A 23,310-nucleotide genomic window follows, 5' to 3' on the forward strand; every position below is an offset into this window, starting at 1 on the left:
AGGGTGTCGGATCCTCTGGAACTGGAGTTACAGACCATTGTGAGCTCCTATGTCGGTGCTGGGAATTGAACCCTTGAGCCCAGGTACTTTGGAAGAGTAGTCATTGCTCTTAATTGCTGAGCCATCTCTCCAGCCCCAAAAATTTTCTTTAGAAAAACTATCTTATGATAGCCAATGCAGCTATTTTATTAGCTGTAATTCTCTAGTCTCAGCAATGTGTGTTGACTCACGCCTAGAAGCCCAGCCACTTGAGAGGCTGAAGTAGGAGAATCATTGTGAAGACAAGGTCACACAGGGCCATACAGTGATATCAGATCAACCTTAGCTCTGAAGACCAGACTGACGTTGAACTCACAGAGAGCCACTTGTCTCTGCCTCCTGAGTGCCGGGATTAAAGGTGTGCGCCACCACCTCCTGGCAAGATCATTTCAAAAATTAGACAAGGATATTCTTCCCATTGAGCCCCTCCTACTATTGGGAGTTCTCTAAATTTTCCTTAATAAATCTGTTCATTATATTCAAAACTAAATAATATAAAAACAAAACAAAAAATTCTAGTCTTTATTCTAAAACCAGAATATCTACAAAAAATTATTTTTATTTTGGCATGGACAGTTTATTTAGCTAAAAAACAAAACAAATTGCTGCAGCTTAAGGATATTAAGGGTTGAAGTAAGTAAGAATATTAAAAAATAGTTTTAATTACACCATTAAGCCTAGACAGGCATGTGGGTATATATGTATCTAAGTGACAGACACACAGATCTCTAAATATCCCTAAGTATAGATGAAAATTACGAAGACCACAAGCATAAATTGTAAGCAAAGAACAACTGGTGCTGAAGTATATACCTTAACTCTTACTTCACATTTAAAGTATTTTCATAGTTTCATCATCTCTAACCTTACCACAGACGACCTCCGCTCTCCCTATCATCTGTTACTCCTATATAATGCAGAAAATAGAAAATTATTTTACCAATTATAAATCCATCTTACCAAGTGCTCTCGCTACAGCCAGGAAAGGAATCTGATCAATGACTGTACTCCTCCTAACAGGGCCACTGTGAGAGAGCCGAGGTCTCTTCCAAACTACACGATTCACTCCAGACTTGTTCATCACACTAAAAAGTGAACAAAGTTCATAAGTAGTTTAAATTATTAAAATATAACCAAGCCTGATATGTAAGGAATTAATAAAAAGAGATTACATTATCATAAAATAACATGTTTCAAGTACAAAGATATAATAAGCCAAGGTTCCGGCTTATAAAAAGACAAACAAAACAGTGTAGAATTTACATGAAAAAAATTTGACTAGAGTAGGCCAAACAGAACCAACTGCAAATAATATGAAAATGAAGAGCTAGGACAAAGAAAAGCCCAGGACGACAGGACTCAAATTTAACAGGGAAGGTGAAAAAGAGAGTCAATAGATGGAAAGCATTTACTTAAGATAAATTTAAAAGTTTTCCAATTTCTTAAAGATGAGAGAAACAAAAGGATGTCAGCTGCAATGTTTCTGACTTGCAGATTAATAGGAACTGGGCATGGTGACTCAGACTAATCCCTTGGAAGGTAGTGGCAGAAGGTTCAATGTCTGCTTGGACTAAAGATTCCTATACATTTCAAAGTATGAAACTAGCCCTGGAGAACAGAAGAGCTTTATAGATACACATATGGGAGTTACAGAATAGGAAAATCCTCCTACAACTTTGCCATAAAACAATAAGACCGTTAATTAGTATACAAAAATTTAGTTACCACAGGGTACCTTAAACTTTCATAAGTACAGTTAATTATTTGGGAAAAAAATTAAAAGTATTATTGAACTGGTTGCTCATTCTGTGCTTGGTATTGCTGAGATTTACTTAAAAGAAAATTGACACTTATTTCAAATTAATCATGGTTTCTCTGCAGTATACCCTCTGACATACACATACACAAAAATTTTCTAAGGGCTGGAGAGATGGCTCAGCGGTTAAGAGCATTGCCTGCTCTTTCAAAGGTCCTGAGTTCAATTCCCAGCAACCACATGGTGGCTGACAACCATCTGTAATGAGGTCTGGTGCCCTCTTCTGGTCTTCAGGCATACACGCAGAAAGAATATTGTATACATAATAAATAATTAAATATTAAAAAAAAAATTTCTAAATCTTTTAGATTTATTAGCTGCACATACACCTGCGTGCCAGAAGAGGGCATCTGATCCCACGGAACTGCTGCTTATAGATGGTTGTGAACTACCATGTGGTTGCTGGGAATTGAACTTAGGACTCCTGGAAGAGCAGCCAGTGCTCTTAACTGCTAAGTCATCCCCCTCTCCATCCCCCTGATTTTTTTTTTAAAAAATTCCAATAGAGGAACTACAAAGATAGCTGAGTCAATAAAGAGTCTGCAAAAACAGAAAAACTTGAGTTCTATCCTCAGGAACCAAAAAAATAAAGACAAGGTGGTGCTGGTAGCACACACTTAGGATGAAGGCAGCACTGGGGAGGCAGAAATGAGGACACCTGGAGCTCGCTGGCTAACACAAATCAGCAAGGTCAGGCCAAAGTGAGAGACCGTCTCAAAAAACAGGTAGACAAAGCAGTTCCTGAAGTGTGGTGGTGTGGATGCCTGTAATCTCACCTACTAAAAAGACTGAGTAGGAGGATCATCAAATGTACGGGTACATGGACAACAGGGAATGTATCTCCAAATAAAATTGAGGAGAAGGGCCAACAAAATGGCTCTGGAGGTAAAAGTGCCTGCCACCAAGCCTGACAACCACGGTTCTATCCACAAGATGCACACCTTTACTTCCAGCACTGAAGAGACAGAGGTAGGAGGATCTCTGTGAGTTCGAGGCCAGCCTGGTCTACAAAAGGAGTTCCAGTGGTGTAGGAGGTTCTTCTGTTCATGTGTTGTTTTCATTGGTTAATGAATAAAGAAACTGCTTTGGGCCTGATAGGACAGAACTTAGGTAGGCGGAAAAGACAGAACTGAATGCTGGGAAGAAGGGCAGAGTGAGAGAAGCCATGGATCCTCTGCCTCGGACAGACGCTAGTTAGAATCTTGCCGGTAAGCCACAGGCATGTGGCAATACACAGATTAATGGAGACGGGTTAAACTAATATGTAAGAGTTAGCCAATAAGAAGTTAGAGCTAATAGCCAAGTAGTGTTTTAATAATACATTTTCTGTGTGGTTATTTCGGGTGTAAGCTAGCCAGGCTGCCGGGACAAAGGGCCCCCCACTCCCTGCAACATTCCAGGACAACCAGGGCTATTCCAGAAAAACCCTGTCTCAAACCTGAACCCAGATCTCCAGGACTCATGTAAAAGCCAGGCACAGATGCAGGGATGTCTGCAATCCCAGAATTCCTACAGGGAGATAGGAGAATTCCAGGAAGCTTTCTGGTCACCGGCATGGTGTATTTGACAGAAAAAAAAAAAAAAAAGAGCTAAGAAACCCTGTCTCAAATAAAGTGGAAGGCAAAGACAAACTTCCTAATTATCCTCTGACCTCCACACACTTTCCATGACACATACAATCCCAAATAAGACTAAATGAAAGAAAGTAGAAGATAAGCAACAAAAAATAGGACCAAGCCAAGAGATCTGAGCAACAGTGGGAAATGTTCATTCTGTCCTACACTAACCACAATGATAGCAAACACTAAGTAGGAAATGAGGAACTGAGTCTATAATGTTTTTTAAATATTTAATTATTTATTATGTATACAATATTCTGTCTGCATGTATGCCTGCAGGCCAGAAGAGGGCACCAGACCTCATACAGATGGTTGTGAGCCACCATGTGGTTGCTGGGAATTGAAATTAGGACCTTTGGAAGAGCAGGCAATGCTCTTAACCACTGAGCCATCTCTCCAGCCCTGAGTCTATAATTTTTATTAAACTTAAGCAGTGGCCAGTGGTCACCAGTGATATGACAATAGTACAGTTAAAGACTGAAACAAGTATAGAATAAGCAGAAATATCAACACAGAGCTGTAAATGTCAATACAGAACAGAACTCCAGAAAGTCCTTCATTCACCATTGTTTTGGAGAATAAATTCAACTTTCATTTCTATAGACAGGGAGAGTTAGAAGACCAAGGGCAGTTGATGTAGGTGGGTCATCTGTCTATGTGTTACTTTCATTGGTTAATAAAGAAACTGCCTTGGCTTTTTAATAGGGAAGGATTTAGATAGATGGAGTAGACAGAACAGAATGCTGGGAAGAAGGGAAGTGAGCAGACGATATAGCTCTCCTCTCCAAAATGGATGCAGGTTAAGATCCTTCCTGGTAAGCCACCACCTCATGGTGCTACACACAGATTATTAGAAATGGGTTAATCAAGATGTGAGAATTAGCCAGTAAGAGGCTAGAGCTAATGGGCCAAGCAGTGTTTAAAATGAATATAATTTCCATGTAATTATTTTGGATAGAGCTAGCCGGTGGCCAGGAGCCCTCCATCCACAGGCAGTCATTTAATGTTTTATTGTTCTTATTTAACCATATATTTTTCTCTCCTCTCCTCTTTTTCTCTCCCCTCTCCTTTGACCCTCTTCCATGGTCCCCACACTCCCAATTTACTCAGGGGGCAGTCATTTCTTATGCTTATTCAATGCTGAGGCTCAATTGGAGGTAGAATAAAGTACATTGGACATTCACAAGCACATGAAACAGGAGAAATACAATGAGAATAGACGCCAACATTCTGTTTTCAAGTCATCTTAAAGTCAGTGTTCTTTCTCAAAGACTACTGACAGGGCAAGCCTCCGGTTGGAAGCAATTCCAGCAGCTGTCTCCAATACAAATTAGGAACTCCCTAGAAATTATATTAGCAAGGGTATTATGGTCTTTGGGTGTCTAAGAAACACAACAAATAATGTGCTGTTTAAGAAAAAAAAAGTCTAAAACCAAAGCAATGTTGCAAGCTACTGCTTTTACTGCATACCCTGCTGCTGTTATGTATTAAGAGGCAAATGGAGAGAACAGCCTGACATGCAGAGAGCTGACTGTGCATCAACAGAAGGCTGGAAAAACAAGAGTGCTGGCCAACTGCCTAGGTCGGGACAGAGGGAAGACAGGAAATAACTGATCATAAAATGGCTCAATTTTTGCAAAAAGACACCTGTTCTCAAATGGCAAAAAGCATGTGTCCAACTGTCCAGATGGTATTTTTAAGGGAAAAGGCAAAAACCATAAACTCTTTTTAAAGGCTATTAAAAAAATGAAAGAAAATATAACTTTAAAGATTCAAGTTAAAAAAATAAATAAAATAGGGGCTGGAGAGATGGCTCAGCAGGTAAGAGTACTGGCTGCTCTTCCAGAGGACCCAGGTTCAATTCCCAGCACCCACATGGCAGCTCACAACTGTCTGTAATTACAGTTCCAGGGGATCTGACACCTTTACACCAATGCACATAAAATAAAAGCTAAATAGATTATTAAAAATTAAATATAAACTAGAAAAATATTTTCCTAAAAAAACTAAGAAGGTATCAGGCACACCAATATTAAAAATGTGTAGTAAGAAACTAATGGGGCTGGAGATGGCTCAGAGGTTAACAGCACTGGCTGCTCTTCCAGAGGTCCTGGGTTCAATTCCCAGCAATAGTAGCTCACAACCATTTGTAATGATATCTGGTGTCTCATATGACATGCAGGCATATATGCACACAGAACACTGTATACATAATAAATAAATGAATCTTAGAGAGAGAGAGAGAGAGAGAGAGAGAGAGAGAGAGAGAGAGAGACTGACTAGTGACATGCTGGGCATGGTGGCACAAGCCTTTAGTCCCAGCACTTGGGAGGGAGGCAGGCAGATCTCTGAGTTCCAGGACAGAACTGAGTTCCAGGTTACACAGAGAAACCCTGTCTCAAAAAACAAACAAAAAACGAGAGAGACTAGTGACAACTCAGCAGCAGAGCATTTGCATAACAGGACCTAGGTCTGATCTCCAGAAATGACAAAAAAATCAAATAATGACTCAATTTAAAAGATTATAGGGGCTGGGTATGGTTGCACACGCGCTTGATCCCAGCAATCAGTAAGCAGAGGTAGGCAGAGTTCTGAGAGATCCAAGCCAACCTGGTCTACATAATAAGTTCCAGGACAGCCAGAGGTACATAGTGAGACCCTGTCTCAAAAACAGATAGACAGACAGACAGACAGACAGACAGACAGACATTGTGGGGGAATGGGGTGAGACCTTGCCTCAAAAATAAATGAATGAATAAATGAAAGAATGAATACTGTGGGGAACTAGAGAAAAAACAGCAGTAGGGTGCATGAGATCCTCCCTGCGTCTGTGTCTCCCTCTCTCACACACAGAGGTGAGAGAGATTACAGTACTAGTATATGAAAGACAAAACAAACATGGAAAAAGACCCAAGTATATGTACAACTATCTCTGATAAGATTAAATAGCCTATACCCTGAAAGCAGATTCATTTAAGACTACAGGTAACAGAAAAAAAACAATAGAAGTATTCAAGACAGCAATTTCAAAGACAAAGGACCTTGAAAGCAATCCTTAGTAAGAATTCCCAGGAATCTAGTCACAAAAATTACAACTAAAGAGCTTTTTTGACACAGGATGTTGCTAGGTGGCCTTGGCTGGTCAGGAACTTGCTTTATAGACAAGGCTGGCCTCTAACCTGCAGCAGTCTCCCTGCCTCTGCTCCAAATGCTGGGGTTATAGGCATGTACCACCATGCCTGGCTTAACAGCTAAGTTTTAAATAAACAAGGCCACACAGTTTAGATAGATAGGGGTTTGCTTATTTGTTTGAGACAGGGTCTCACTTTGTAATTAAGGCCCGCCTAAAGAGCCACCAACTCCTGGTAATTCTGCTTTATCCTCTAGAATGCTGGGATAACAGGCATAAGCCCCAATACTCAACACAGTCAGGAGAGTTTCAGATGCCCCAACAATCAGCAGCCTCTAACAAGACTTTAACTACAGCGCTAGAGTGCTGGTTCAGCATTGAAGAGCACTTCTGCTTTTACAGAGGACCCAAGCTCAGCTCCAGCAGCCTCACTGGTGGCTCACATCACCTCTAGCTCCAGGTCTAGGGGATCCAACGTCCTCTTCTGGACTCCATGGTCCCATGCATACATGTGGCAAACATTCAGACACATACATACACATAAAATAAATAAGGACTGTAACTACCTGGTCTATGTAGTCTCTAGACAGAAGGAGCTTCATTACACAATAAGGAATGCCACCCTACCACAGAGCTGACAGTTGTTTATCTTAACCAGAAAAAGTAGGAGGAAATGATAAATTCAACACAATCTTTCCATGAAATAAAAGTGTAAGAATTCAATAAGAGGTGTGTAATTGTCTAACTAGTTACTGGACGCCATATGAAAAACTTAACCTGTATCTCAACTACATTGCTTTGCTTTTTTAAATTCCAGTTTAAAATTAAAATCTAAAAGGTGAAGCCATGTACACATTAGCAAAATGTCTCTCAAAATATGGTCTGGCGACTCCACAGGAAATGCCAAAGCTTTCAAAGCAAGTGTTTTCTCCATGGTTGAGAAGGCCATGCGTCTACGGGTAGTTTTTCGGCAGAGGAATGATTGGCTATGATATAGAACCCCAGGAATAAATAAGTAGCTAAATGATGGATTCATTTACTACAAAACCTTGTGTGGGGGTTTCTATAAAACTCTAACAGTGAATAGGTCAGTGGTTGCCAAGGGTAAGGGAATGAAGCTGAATAGGCAGAGAGCATAGACGACATTTGTTTTGTTTTGTTTTTTGAAAAAGTATCTCTACTATGTAGCACAGCTAGCCTGTAACTTGCTATGTGGCTCAAGACAACCTCAAACTCACAGTCACACACCCTTGTGGCTGGTGACAGATAATAAAACTACACTCCAGGTAAAAAAACTCCTGGCCTTGGTGACACAAAGTCAGAGGACCTCTGTCAGTCTAAGGCCAACCTGGTCCACACAAGTTGTCTCAAAAAAAAAAAAAAAGAAAAGAAAGAAAGAAAGAAAGAGAAAGACAGAGAGAGAGAGAGTGTGTGTGTGTGTGTGTCCCCAGCTACTGCAACCAAGCTAAGATCCCATGGCAGAGTAAAGACAGAGGATATGAGACTGTCACCTTCTAAATACTACAGAGATCTGCAAAAATGGAAAACAATGTCATTCCTGTCACTCAGTGCTTTATGTCTCTGTACTTATGGCACAAGTCCCAGAAGACTAAAACAGGAGAGCACTTGTTTAATGATAAACTGTAAAAAAAAAAAAAAAAAAAAAAATAGTATCAGCAAGGTACATGGCACAGATTAGCTGTTCTGCTCTGTACAGATTCCGAATGATGTCAGTTTTGAGTCAGGAAGACTAGGAGTTCTAGGTCAGGTTCAGCTATATAAGAGTCTGTCTCAAAAGAAGAGAGGGAAAGGATATGTATATAATCCCAGCAGTGAGGACACTAAAGCAGAGGGTCACCAGTTGTAGACCAGCCTGGGTTACATAACGGGTAACATGCAGGCTGGCCCACATAACAAAATCTGTCTCAATTAAAAGGGAATGGTGGAGGAAAAGTAAAGACAAAAGACAGTGTAGACAGCTGACTAAACAAAACCAAAATAAGACAGACAAAACAAATAATTACCTCCCACCAAGTCCTTCGATTCTTTCTCTTTCCTTGGGAAGTTCTGGCTTATGGTCTTGTGTCACCTCCACAGCTCTGACAAAATCATCCTTTGGGTCATCCTGAATTCCAAGGACAACCCCAGAGTCACCTACATGAGCTACATACATCTTCATGCCCCGTATGATAACCACACTGGCAGTTGTCCCGGATGTGCTGGGAAGACCTGTCATCGTCTTTGGCCATTCTGCTGTAATAAGAAAGAAAATATTTTATATTTTACTTCTCCAGGTACATACATAAGCACAGTTATTAGAATATAACAAGCAACAGTTCTTGAATTAGCATGTTAACACTTAAATTTGTACAACAAAAAAGTTTAAGGAAAACATCTTGAGCTGGAGATGTAGTCAGAAGCAAAGCACCTGCCTAGTATTCTCAAGGTCCCAGATTCAACTCCTAGTCCAGAATGAATGAATGAACAGGAAGGAAAGAGAGAGGGTACATTCAGAATCTACTTGTCTGAGGTAAGGGTTTTTATTGTTGTGCTAAAATACCATGACCAAGACCAATTTTGGCTGGAAAGAAAGGGTTTATTTCATCTTAACACTTCCATTTCATACTCCATTATCAAAAACCTGGATAGCAGAGAGCACAAAGGAATGCTTACTGACTTGTTCCTCATGGCTTTCTCAGCCTGCTTTCTTACAGAACAGGACCATCAGCCAAGGGATGGCATTGCATACAGTGAACTAGGTCCTCCCACATCAATCAAGAAACTGCACCACAGGCTTTTCCACAGGTCAATCTGGTGAGGGCATTTTCTCAGCTGAGGTTCCCTCTTCCAAAATGATTCTAGCTTGTGTCAAGTTGACATAAAACCAACCAGCATACTACTTGAGAATCTGAATTAGTCCTCTAATCAAAAAAATCTATAAATAACTATAATAACCCATAAACCAATACTGAAACAAATCACAGGACAGATTTTCTACTTCCAGATAACTCTCAGTCATGGTTACATGGAGAAGCAAGGTACACTGGTCTTGTTTTTCTTTGCTAGGAAATAAACCCAAGGCCTCCTACATGCCATGCAAGTACTCTAGCCCAGCTCTATGTTACAATTATAATTCCATTTCATCAGAAGCTAGCACATATTAAATCTTTCCAGAAATTGCTACTTGTTTTTTAACAACTTTTAAATACTCAAATTTTAACAATTTTAATTTGTTTGGGTTATATAGATATTTGAAAAGGGTCTCACTATGTAGCCCTGGCTTGCTTAGAACTTGCTACATAGACCAAGCTAACCTAATCACGAACTCAGAGACCTGCCTACCGCTGCCTTCCATATTCTCTCACTTGTGTGTATGCAAGCATGTGTGTACGTGATTGACTATTATATAACATGTTCCTTTATGAGCACAAAACAGGCCAGAAGAGGCCATCGTATTCCCTGGAGCTAGAGTGATAGGCAGTTGTTCATCTCTTGAGGTCGGTGCTGGGAACTGAAGTCAGGTCCTCTGCAAGAGCAGCACGTGCTCTTAACTGCTGAACCATGTCTCACCTATCAGCATTTACTGAACACATGAACAAGGTTCTATACTAAAAAGTTTGTATGAATTACTTTAGGTAATACTTACAATAAACTTCTGAGACATAAAATTACTCCCATTATTTCATCTTATAATGAAAAAAATCGATACTTTGAATGAATGGTTAAGAAGCATTTTTTAAAACTCTTTTTTTTAAAGATTTATTTATTTATTATGTACACAGTGTTCAGCCTCCATGTATGCCTGCAAGCCAAAAGAGGGCACCAGATCTCATTACAGATGGTTGTGAGCCATCATCTGGTTGCTGGGAATTAAACTCAGGACCTCTGGAAGAGCAGCCAGGGCTCTTAACCTCTGAGCCATCTCTCCAGCCCCAAGAAGCATGTTTAAGATAACTAAAATATTAAGTAACAACTCTTAGATCAATTCCAAACTATATAGTGTCTAATTAAGTTCAGTGACAGTCAATAATTCTGTAATACTAAGTCATAACTGCAAATTCATGATGGTAGACTAAATCACTCACTTACATATTCTGCCCACCAAAACTCAACTAAAAGGACAGAATATAAAAATAACCCCCATAGCAGACTGAAGCACAGAAAAAGGTCACAAGCAAATATGAGGGATGCCTGTATGTCTGGGCAAACGAAACTACACAAAGAATGGTTGTAGAAGGCACTCATTTAAGAAAGAACAGCCAGAAAGAAAAGGAATAAATTGGTTTCCTTCTTTATTGCATCCTGAAAAACTCAAGAGTCAAAAGGTGATAAACCAAGGCTGGAGCAATGGCTCAGCAGCGAAAAGCAATTGTTGCTCAATCATGAGGACTGGAATTGGATCCCAGCATCCACACTCTAACTCCAGCCCTAAGGACTCCAATACTGTCTGGCCTCCCTGTGTACCCACAAGGACGGTAAACTACTAGGTAGTTTACTTAGTAAATTACCAGAAACAGAATGAAAAGATACTTCACAAAATGGAAAAAGCAATATAAAATGTTCCTAAAAACTCAAGCCAGTCAGACAGTCCACCTAAAGAAAAAAAGTACACTATGCCTAAATAGGCCTTGAACCAAAGAGAAAACTCGGACAAAAAACATGCAATGGTATTTAATTTTTTTCAGTCATCTAGTAAACAATAATTAAAAACCACAAAATACCACTGCATAAGTACTAAACTGCTTAAAATATGAGATTAGCAAATGTGTTTGGACAAGCTGAGCAGCACAGACTCTAGTCAACTACTGATGAGTGTGAATGTAAACTGGCACACTGCAGGAACATTTGGGTATCGTGTGAGAGGTAAAGAAAGGCATACTCTCCAACCACCCCCTAGGAATACACCACATGTTACTGCAGAAATACAAATAGAAACAAATGGCCAAAGCAGCACTGTTTATGAAGGTTAAAAATAAACACCACCAACCCTAGTCCTCCTGACTATACACAATGCATAAGAATCTCATAAAAGCAGGAGGTAAAAGAAGGTATATGTGTGAATTTCCTCAAATATATTACATTCAACAGACTTGGTGAAACTACTAAGAAAAATAAACAAGCAGCACAGAACTAAGATTGAAGTGATGGTTACTCTTTGGAAGTAGATAGAAATGAAGCCTCAGTGGCAGAAAACTAATCCCAACTACTGGGGAGGCTGGAGCAGAAAGATCAATAGTTCAAGGCTTGCTTGTGCAACAGATGCAGTTCAAGGCAAGCTTGGGCAACTTCATGAGACCATCTCAAGAAAGTGAAAAGGAAAGCTTACTTAACATGCACTAATCTTTTTTTTCTTTTCTTTTTTTTTGTTTTTTTTTTGTTTTTGTTTTTGTTTTTGTTTAGTTGGTTGGTTTTTCTAGACAGGGTTTCTCCGTAGCTTTGGAGCCTGTCCTGGAACTAGCTCTTGTAGACCAGGCTGGCCTCGAACTCACAGAGATCCACCTGCCTCTGCCTCCTGAGTGCTAGGATTAAAAGCGTGCGCCACCACCGCCCAGCTAACATGCACTAACTTCTATATTCAATGCCCAGCAGCACACACAAACAGGAAAGACATACGGGCACATCTACAATGCAGGCGATGTTCTCTTCCCTAACTGGACAATATATTCATTCACTACTGACATCCAGTGGCACACATGTAGCCCCAACACTGGGGAGGTAGAGGCAGAGCAGTTGAGTTCAAGATCAGCTTAGTCTACAGATCATGTTCTAAGCTAGCCAGGGATACACAGTAAGACCCTATGTCTCAAAAAATACCAAACTGCAGGGCAGTGGTGGCGCACACTTTTAACCCAGCACTTGGAAGGCAGAGGCAGATAAATCTCTGTGAGTTCAAGGCAGGTCTGGTTCAAGACCAGGACAGATATGACTATTACACAGAGAAACCCTGCCCAGAAAAAAGAAAATGAAAAAGGAATAAATAAAACAAGCAAACAAAAGACAAAATCAGAAAAACAAAAATTTAATAAAGACATTTAAGTAACTGAGTCATGTACAAAACTCACCCTAAAATAAAATGGTATTGGTGTGGAAGGCAAATAAGAGAACATTCGAAACCACAATATTATTTAAATCACATTTCTGAACCTGACATGATGGTATCCACCTGTAATATCAGCACTGAAGAGGTAGAGGAAAGAGGATCAAGAGTTCAAAGTCATCCTCAGCAACACAAAGAATTCCAAGGCAGCCCAGGCTGATTTAAAAAATAAAATTTACAGTCAGGCATGGTGGTGCGTGCCTTTGATCTAGAAGACACAGACAGGTGTATTTCTGGTCTACATAGAGACTACCAGGACAGCAGGGCTGAGTAGAGAGATCATGTCTCCTAGGAGAGAGGGAGAGAGGGAGGAAGGAAGGGAAGAAGGGACGGAGAGAGGGAGGGCTGAGAGATCATGTCTGCAAAAAAGAGGGAAAGAAGGAGAAAGGAAGGAAGGGAGGGTGAAACCAAGGTCTTGTGCATCCTAGGCAAGTGAGCAACCTCTAGTCTCCTTTTTTGTTTTCTAATTTTTTTAAAATTTTATGTGTATGTGTGAATACCTGCATGCATGTTTGTGAACCACGTGTGTGTTGGTGCCTGTGCCGACCAGAAGAGAGCACTGGATCCCCTGGAACTGGAGTTACAAGCTGTTGTGAGACACACCTGGGTCCTCTGCAAGAGCCGCCAGTGCTCTTAACTGCTGAACCATCTTTCTAGTCCCATGCTTTTAGGGTTTTGAGATAAGATTTCATTATATAGCACTGGTTGACTGTACAGCTCAGACTGGCCGTGAACTTCTAACAATCCTGCTATCACAGTGTCTGGAAAGATGGGATTATGATGTGGGAGTATCATATATCAATCTGTTGATTTCATTGGTTAAGTAATAAAGAAACTGCTTGGCTGGCCCTCATAGGTTAAAACATAGGTAGGCGGAGTAAACAGAACAGAATGCTGGGAGAAAGAAACTGAGTCAAGGAGTCGCCATGATTCTCCCACTCCAGGCAGACGCAGGTTAAGATCATTCCTGGTAAACCATCTCGTGGGCTACACAGATTATAAGAAATGGGCTAGTCCAGGTGCAAGAGTTAGCCGAGAAAAGGCTAGATATAATGGGCCAAGCAGTGTTTAAAAGAACACAGTTTCCATGTAATTATTTCGGGTAAAGCTAGCCGTGCGGGCGGCTGGGTGCCGGGGACGCAGCCCCGCTGCCCTTATTTCAACAGGATTATATTCCCAAATCACCTTGCTCAGCTAAGACTCAGTCTTCCAAAAAAAATTTTTTTCCAAAAAAAAGTTTTTAAGCTTGGATTGGTGGCATATGCCTGTCATCCCAGCTCTTAGAAGGTGGAGGCAGGAGAATCAGAGGTTCAAAGAGAGTCTGTGCAACATGAGATGGATGAAACGGAGGGAGGAAACGGAAAGATTTTAATAAAGAAAAAAATTACAAATAAGCAAAATCCATATGTGTACTTTGTCCCAAATTTGAAACATAGGATATGTATTATATACCAACTAACAATATACTCATTTTAATTTTTAGGAGGTGAACAGGATTGTCATCAGCTCCACCTTACAGATAAGGAAACACTGGCACAATAATAGTCTTACGCAAAGTCACAGCACAAGTAAGAGAAGCTCAGTTTCGAAACAAGTCTAGAATATCCTCCTAGCTCTTGCCACATTAGGAAGCCTATTATGGGGAGAACAGACCATATATAGGCCTTTGGGACATGATGACAATAACACACTGAAAGCAATTATCACAAGTCTCTAAAAATCAGAAACTGGTACAGATAGTAAAACACAAAAGGAGTAGAGCTGACGATCATATATAAAGTTTATTCATACAATAACCTGAGACAGTCAAGCTGGTAATCCCAGCACTTGGGAATCTGAAGCAGAAAGATTGCTGTGTGAGTTTGACGGTAGCCTGGGATACACAGTGAGTTCCAGAACAGCCCAAATGCTTGTCTTTTTTTTTTGGGGGGGGGGGGCAGCCAAAATTTTTTTTTTAAAAAATTTAAGAACCCTTAGAAAATGACACAATTATAAATCAAATGATGATTAGAAAATGAAATGAGGCTGCAACTTCTGATTCATGTTCCTTATTGAATTAAGTACAGCCTATTACATATTACATCAAAAGGACTTTAACAAAACTGCCCTAGATTCTGGCCAACTCCCCAGGCTTTTGACCTTTCTGCGATCTGTTTCTTCAGTTTTGTATATTCCTTTCTGTTCTGGAAAAGGTCCACTTATTTTCTTGAACTAAGAGCAAGTAAATACTTATAGTACCTAATTCCTACAAACAGGATTCTCATTCTTAATCATTAATTTTTCTTTTGAGACAGGGTTTCTCTGTGTAACAGCCCTGGCTGTCCTTAAACTCACTCAGTAGACTAGACTGGCCTCAAACTCTGAGATCTGCCTGCCTCTGCCTCCCAAGTGCTGGGATTAAAGACTTATGTCACCACAACCCATGAATGGTAAAATCTGGTTTCTGTTGCCATAACAAAATACTTAAGACTGGGTAATTAATTATTTCATTTCAAGACAGGCTATCACACTGTACCCCAAGCTGGCTCAAACCTACAGTGCTGAGATTACAGGCACCACTATACCCACCCACATACTGAGACCCTATTGGAGGAGGGCCCACTTGTTTGTCCCGGCCACCCAGCTAGTTTAGCCCTGAAATAACCATACAGAAACTGTATTAATTAAATCATTGCTTAGCTCTAGTTTTTTACATGTGACTAATTTTTACATCTTTTTTTTAAATATTTATTTTATTTACTTATTATGTATACAATATTCTGTCTGTGTGTATGCCTGCAGGCCAGAAGAGGGCACCAGACCTCTTTACAGATGGTTGTGAGCCACCATGTGGTTGCCGGGAATTGAACTCAGGACCTTTGGAAGAGCAGGCAATGCTCTTAACCACTGAGCCATCTCTCCAGCCCTAATTTTTACATCTTAATTTACCCGTTTTTATTAATCTGTGTGATTTTATTAATCATGGGCAGTGGTTTACTGGCAAGATTCTGCATCTGACTCTGGCAGTGGATCCATGGCATCTCTGACTCTGCCTCCTTTCTCCCAGAATTTAGTTCCATCTTTCCTGCCTACCTAAGTTCTGCCCTATCAACAGGCCAAGGCAGATTTTTTTATTAACCAATGAAAGCAACACATAGACAAAAGGACCTTCTACACCAAGACCCTATCTTAAAAACTTAATCCATTAAAGAAATTTAAGATGGGAGGTGATGTATGCCTTTAATCCCAGCCCTCAGGAGGCCAAAGCAGGTGGACCTCTGAGAGTTCGAGGCCAGCCTGGTCTACAAGAACTAGTTCCAGGACAGCTAGGCCTGTTACACAGAGAAACCCTGTCTTAAAAATTAAAAAAAAAAATTAAACTACTGCTGTGTTTGGTAATTTAAGAGATGTTTTCCATTGTAATCTTTTTCCTTTAGATTTAAGTATTTTGGAGGGAAGGTATATGAGATGATGAAAATGTTTTTTAGTGGTTGGTATCCCCCTGAAACCTGTGAATTTGACACTCTTTGGAAAGGGGTCTTTGCAGATGTAAGCAGGCTAAGAATCTTAAGAAGAGATCATCCTGAATTAGACTGAGCACTAATTCAAAGACCAATGTGCTCTTAGAAGAGAGAAGGGGTGACAGTGCAGAGAAGGAAATACAAAAATTAGAGGCTGAGATACAGAGATGCATCCACTTTCAAGTCAAGAAAGGCAAAGGACAGCTGGCAGCCACCAGAAGTGGGCACAGAACAGACTCTCCATAAGGAACCCACTCTCGTGACTCCTTGGTTTCCAACTTATGGTATCCAACGCCATGAAGGCATAAGTTTCTATTGTTTCAAGCCACCCAGTTATTGGTTATTTGATACAGCATTCCTAGGAGGTTAACGTAAGTCTGTTCCATAAATTTTCACTGATCAGTTTTAGTTTTTATATTTATTTATTTTGTGGGCATAAGGAGATGCAAACCATAGCATAAAGGAGGTCAAAAGACAGACAACTCAAGAGAGTTCTCTCATTCCACCAAATGTGTTTCTAGGGATCAAACTCAGGTAATTGAGTTTTACAGCAAGTGTCTCTATTTAGAGTCATCTCACTGTCCCAATACACAGTTAGTTTTATATGTCTAAGTGTATATATACACACACATGTGCAGGGCACAGGCATATAAATAGACGTATATATGCATGTGGAGGCCAGGACAGGTCCTGAACAGCCTAGGAGACTGTTTCTAACACCTCCTGGGCCTTACTTCCCAGCAGGATAAGCCTGTTACACAGGTAAACGTAGCTTTCTTCCAACCCTGGCAACCTGAACTTTATCTTAAGGATTCATACAGTGGAACAAGAATCCGTTCCTACAAATTGTCTGTCTTCTGACCTACACCTACACCCCATACATAATAAAGTAACATGTTAATCAAAGTATTTATTTAAAAATATAAAGTCAATTTATTTCATTTTTTTACAGGCAGACTATTTTAATTCTAATTTTATTTTAGTAAAAACAACAACAACAAAAAAGATGGAAATTTGAAAACCACAAACCCAAACACAGTGCCTTGTAAGGTCTAAAGGACTATTCACAGGTAGGCAGGTGGGCAGGCTAGACCACTGCAGATGAGAGTCCCCATAGTAATTTGTAAGTAGTTTGCTAACCATTTCTATCTTTTTAACATTGAACATATAAACATAATCTCTTTAAAATATAGAAATTTACAAATAAAAAGTATGCGTCCATGCCAAAGAAAGGAGAGGAGAAAGGGAGAGAAAACAGTGGGTACTATTTACACTTATAGGCAAAGTTCAAATTTAGAAACCCTCCCCCGTTACCCCCCCCCCCCCCCCGCTCCCAATTTTTTTGTTTTTGTTTTTGTTTTTGTTTTTCGAGACAGGGTTTCTCTGTGGCTTTGGAGCCTGTCCTGGAACTAGCTCTTGTAGACCAGGCTGGTCTCAAACTCACAGAGATCCGCCTGCCTCTGCCTCCCAATTGCTGGGATTAAAGGCGTGCGCCACCACTGCCCGGCTCCCACGCTCCTAATTTACTCAGAAGATCTTGTCTTTTTCTCCTTCCCATGTAGATCCATATATGTTTCTCTTAGGGTCCTCTGTTGTCTAGGTTCTCTGGGGTTGTGTACTGTAGGCTGGTTTTTCTGTTTTATGTCTAAAAGTCACTTATGAGTGAGTACATAGTATATTTGTCTTTCTGGGTCTGGGTTACCTCACTCAATATGGTTTTTTTCTAGATCCATCCATTTGCTGCAAATTTCAAGATGTCATTATTTTCTACCACTATGTAGTACTCCATTGTGTAAATGTACCACATTTTCTTTACCCATTCTTCGGTTGAGGGGCATCTAGGTTGTTTCCAGGTTTTGGCTATGACAAATAACATTGCTATGAACATAGTTAAGCACATGTCTTTGTGGTATAACTGAGCATCCTTTGGGTATATACCCAAAAGTGGTAAAGCCAGGTCTTAAGGTAGATTTTTTCCTAATTTTCTGAGAAATCGCCATACTAATTTCCAAAGAAGCTGTACAAGTTCGCACGCCCTCCAGCAACGGAGGAGTGTTCCCCTTTATTTCATCTTGCTACTAGACAGAAATTCAGCTAACTTCAACTGACTGCTGAGCAGCTACTTTACTTCATGTGCTATATGGGCAACCCTACAAGTCTTAGTTGCGAGTAACTTTGCAGACAAAAACCTCAAGATCAAGCAAGAGGCAGACATTCAGACATGCTGGTCGTTCCGTGGTTGATGGGATCTTTAGAGCAATCCCTCAATCATTCGAAGAGCTCATTTGTCCTTTAGCTGTGGTTACTCATGCACTGCGTGATGCAAAAGCAATACTTGGTAAAACTCTGAGTGCCTTGGCAGTGGTCACGACAGACACCTCCAAGTGAGCTAGCTGTCACTGTATTCATCATAGCTACACACTTACAGTTGGGTTGGGGGAAGGCTTGATAAGGCATACCTCTAAACCTAGCTCTCAAGAGCCTGAAGTAACAGAATTAAAATTTCACAACCAAGGGAAAAACAGCACAGTTGGTAAAGTGTTTGCAGAACCCACATAAAAAGCCAGGTGTGCTAAGAGCTTGTGATCCCAGCCGTAGGGAGACAGAAAAAGATACGTAGGGTCACTAGTCAGTCAGTTTAACCTACTTAATAAGTGCTACCTCAGTAAGAAACCCAGTCTTAAAAATAATAAATAAATAAATAAATAAATAAATAAATAAATGACAACAGACAGTAAGTACACTTGAGGAAATGACACCAAAGGTTGTCCTACCCACACATGCACTTCAAAGGCAGCCTGGGCTACATACTGTAGCCTTATGTAGTAGCATAAACCATGGCTCAAGAGAAAAGTTGAATACGTTAATATAGGTGGTTGTGTCTCAAGTCCCAGCACGCCAATGACTAAGAAAGAACAACCAAGGCCCCTGGGCTGTGTGACAGGAAAGATCCTATCAGAAAACAGAAAGCTCAATCACTTGGTATATACTGTCTTCAAAACAAAGTGAGTTTCCTTTCAATAGCAGGCTAGTGAATGATAAACTTCTAATTGTTCTTTGGAAGACTCAGTTTGGGAACATGCATATCCAGCAGAGTGGACAACATCTTCACAATAAAAATCTTTTCTGGTAGCATCAATGAGAATAGTCAACTTATTTTTTATTATAAGACAAAATTCATCAATATTCAGAAGATATTAGCTCACTGTGCCATGTTTTCCAAATGAATGATACACCATGTCAAAACTCACACATGTGCACAAGGCTGATTCAAAGGCCGGAGAGAGGAAGCTGAGGCTGAGAACGTAGTATCAGACTTGCCTAACAAATGCAAGCCACCAAGTTTGATGAGGGGAATAGAAAAAAATGTTTTAAATAGAGCAGAAGATCTCCAGGGGTCATCCCATACTGAGCAGCTATAGAAAAGAGACAGATGCTGGGAGGGGAAGTCATTCTTTCAGTAACATTTTTATTTTTATTTTTTTAGATCACAGTAAAATTACATCCTCTTCAGCCTTCCCATTCCTTCCTCCAAACCCTCCCATGTGCGCACACACCCTCATTCAAATTCATGGAGTAAGGATCTCAATGTGAGACAATAAAAATTTTCATTAGTAAGATTTCAGATCACAATTCAACTAACCTTAAAACACAACCACTTGACACAGACTACCAATAATCCACTACTACATCAACCAATAGCACAGGAAACTGAGGGCAGAACACATGAAAACATTAAGACAGACATTAAAAGAGATTTGCAAAAATATAAAACAATGCCTCTTTTTTTTTTTTTTTTTTGGTTTTTTGAGACAGGGTTTCTCTATGTAACAGCTTTGGCTGCCATAGGACTCACTTTGCAAATGAGGCTGGCCTCGAACTCAGAGATTCACCTGCTCTGCCTCCACAGAGCAGGGTTAAAGGGGTGTGCCACACCACATGGCATTAACTTGTATTTCTAATGTCAAGATTCTAACCTACTCAAAATACTTTTTAATATTCTTTTGTAAATTTAAGTTTAAAAGAGTTCCTTCAAGGTTTCATTCAATAAAAAAATATGATTTTAAAAAAAGTATGTGGATGCAGAGCTGGAGAGCTGGCAAAAAGGGTAAGAACAGTTACAGTTCTTTCAAGACCCACGTTCTTGAGTTCAGTCCCGGAACCCACTTCAGGCATCTCATAACCACCTGTAACCTTAGCTCCAACGAGAGCTGACATTTTGGATTTTTTTTCAGGCATCCATACATACATCCACACACATACACATAATTTTAAGATATAAAATGTTTTGAAGTATGTGCACACAAAAACATGCATTCACAATTACCAGCACGGCCTCTGCTTTAGTAAAAGCGACACTCGGATCACAAAGGACAGAGCTTGCACTTATGTGGGAGGTTTTGCATTCAATTCAACACCAGCACATAAAACGATTAAAATAAAGCCAAATTTAGAGCTCCAACTTTTTCATTTTCTTTTCTTTGAGCTAATCTACTTTGTTGTCCTGGTCGTGAGCTTACGCTGATCCGCCCTGATCTGCCACCAAGGTGCTGGGATGACCATCGTCAGCCACTACACACTCCAATAGGAATAGGAATCTTTTTTCTTTTCTTTCGCTCTTTTTTTTAAAGAGAGGGTCTCTCTACAGGGCTGTCCTGAAACTATGTAGAGTAGACCAGGCGGGCCTCGAACTAAGTGAAAACAGTCTACCTCTGCCTCTCAAGAACTAGGACTAAAGGCATGCATCACCACACCTGGCTAAAGTTCAAATATTAAAAGCTTTTGATTTTTAAAGTTAAAGCATATGGCAAATTCATGTGCCCCAAGTGTACTGCGAAATAAATGGACTCTATAATAATTCTTTGTGTCTACTCTTCATGGTGTCTGTCTCGCTATCCACTTTTGTATCCTCTCCAGCCAATAATATAATGTATTTCTAGAATAAACTACAGTGCTTTCAGCTCTACTCTGCCCCCACAGAAAACAAAATAAATCCATCAAAGGGGCCCCCAGGGATTGGCTGGGAACCGCCTCCAAAAAAGCTTAGTGGCTGATCTTTGAGTCAATCAAATACTTGGCAAAAAGCCCAACAGATGGAAAACAGACTTTGAAACCAGCTAGTCTACACTCTGTGACAATGCCTTTCTAAAAATACCGTGTATTTTACAAATCTGTAACAGCTTTCTCTAGGTCTCTGTTTCCTTAATGAAAATAGAGCGGATTTGCTTACGCCACTATAAACAAAGGGTTTTTAATGGCAGGAACATTAATTCTTTTCTGTAACAAAGATATGCGCCATATACCCACAGCAATAAATAACCACGATCCTGTGTCATTTACGCTGTACACATACGTATTGTCTGACTTACAAACATTCAAAATTTGGTTAAAACTACAATTACACCGAACTTTTAGAACTTAAGGTATCTGTTACCAAAAGTTACTTCGATGGGAATTTATATGAGTGCTTTTTACTATGAACTTTTGGAAACTGTTTGAATGCAATTAGCTATCATCACACTCACTCACACACACACACACACACACACACACACACACACACCAGAAGTTAACACATGTCGAGGCCAATTTAATGTTTAACACGCTGCACGCCTTATTCATAAGCAATTCAAAAGATGACCCTAAAACACGATCACAACAATACTGCCTCCAAAAGTAAGTTACTTATGTTACACTTCAGCCCTTCTGAATTGGCTTACACGAAGCCATCAGGGTCAATGCTAAGTGACACCGCCGGTAGGAGGCAACCAAGAGGGACAAGCCCATCAAGAACAAAATTATGACAGATGCTAAGGGAGCGCTCCAGTTCTTGCCACCTCCGGCTTCCTTCACCTGGCTCACGTAGAAGCGTTTCTTAAATTTATATTTTGGTTAGAATCTGGCGCTGGCTTTCAAATACTTCTGAGCTTGCTGCTACCAAATTGAATTAGCGAAGGGCGAAGGGACTGTTGCCCCGATCGTGGGAGGGAGAAGATAAAGCAAAGAGCGGTTGCTGGGAAACAAGCCATCCTGGCTTTTCCGAGGCCACTCGGTGTTCCCAGAACTCCAACCCTGACAGTTTTCCCTCGCATCCCTTAGTGGACGGCGTCACTTGATGGACAGCGTTCTTGGTACTGGGGGAAGGCCCACGCGGTACTGATGCTATAAAAGCCCAGCAAAAGAGAAGAAAAGAAAAATGAGGCGGGCGCCACACAAACCCGGGAACTTACCTAGTTTCTTCCACATGGCCAGGTGACAGGCGAGGAAGCCTTTGCGAATGGCAGCGCACACCTTAGCGGGCTCGGACGAGGTGAAGCCCTTCTGCTTCTTGATAAAACCCCACAAGTGCTCCCGGGCAAACTGTGCCGCCTCCCGCCCGCCGTGCCCGTCACACACGGCGAAGAAGGCCACCGAGGAGCGGCGGCGACAGCAGCGGCCAGCGGGTGGCGAGGCCGAGGCGTCCAGGGCAGGGTCGCGGGCCGCCGCCGGGCCTTTTCCCGATGGCCCGCTGCCGGCATGAGCGGGGCTAGCCGGCTGCCCGAGCGCCCGCCGCGACACCGGTGCCGGCTTGTCCTCCGCGGGTGGCTCGGGCTCCACCACAATCTGAGTTACGTCCTCCATGTACTTCCTCCCGCCCTGGTCAGAGAAGACGCTCACTCCCAGCGAGTACAGCCCCGCCATGGCCGGCTGCCCGGGATCCCGCCGTTCCCACGCAGTCCGCCGAATTCTGAGGCGGGAGACACACTCGCTGCTCGCCGGCCAACTATTGTTTATCTTCGACGACGCGGAGAGCGAGGAGGGGGCGGTCCCCGAGGTGGGGGGGGGCGCGATGTCGGGACTTGTCCGCGAGAGCTGGGCCGGTCGAGTCGCCGGCAAGAGGAGCTGAGCAGCTGCGCCTGCGCACTGCGCTCGCTCCCTGCCCGCCCGCGCCCACCGCACAAATCAGGCGTTCTCTAAACCCCTGTGACGTCACAAAGTTCGCTGGGACAGACCAATCAGGAGTCGAGGGGAGCGAGCTCGCCCCCGCCCTCCCGCCCACCCTCGCGTCTCTTTGCCACTGCTGCTGTCGCTCCGCCCGCCTGCGCTAGCCCGCTCTGAGCCGGGTCTGT

General features: G+C 41.4%; 1 protein-coding gene across 1 annotated transcript in view; it reads right to left on the reverse strand.

The window, feature by feature from the left end:
• The window catches only part of Ppm1d (protein phosphatase, Mg2+/Mn2+ dependent 1D), a 38,719-nt gene extending 15,692 nt beyond the window's left edge, over nt 1–23,027 (reverse strand). The window contains exons 1-3 of the mRNA XM_041665816.1: nt 22,432–23,027; nt 8,629–8,857; nt 1,000–1,124 (exon numbers count right to left, since the gene is read on the reverse strand). Of these exons, the coding sequence (XP_041521750.1) occupies nt 1,000–1,124; nt 8,629–8,857; nt 22,432–22,882 (805 nt within the window). The 5' untranslated portion in view covers nt 22,883–23,027. The remainder of the gene's footprint in view (nt 1–999; nt 1,125–8,628; nt 8,858–22,431) is intronic.
• Nucleotides 23,028–23,310: the final 283 nt, after the last annotated feature.

Source organism: Microtus oregoni, unplaced genomic scaffold (assembly GCF_018167655.1).
Source record: "Microtus oregoni isolate MIOR12 unplaced genomic scaffold, Mior012 000015F_ref0000493, whole genome shotgun sequence".
NCBI lineage: Eukaryota > Metazoa > Chordata > Mammalia > Rodentia > Cricetidae > Microtus > Microtus oregoni.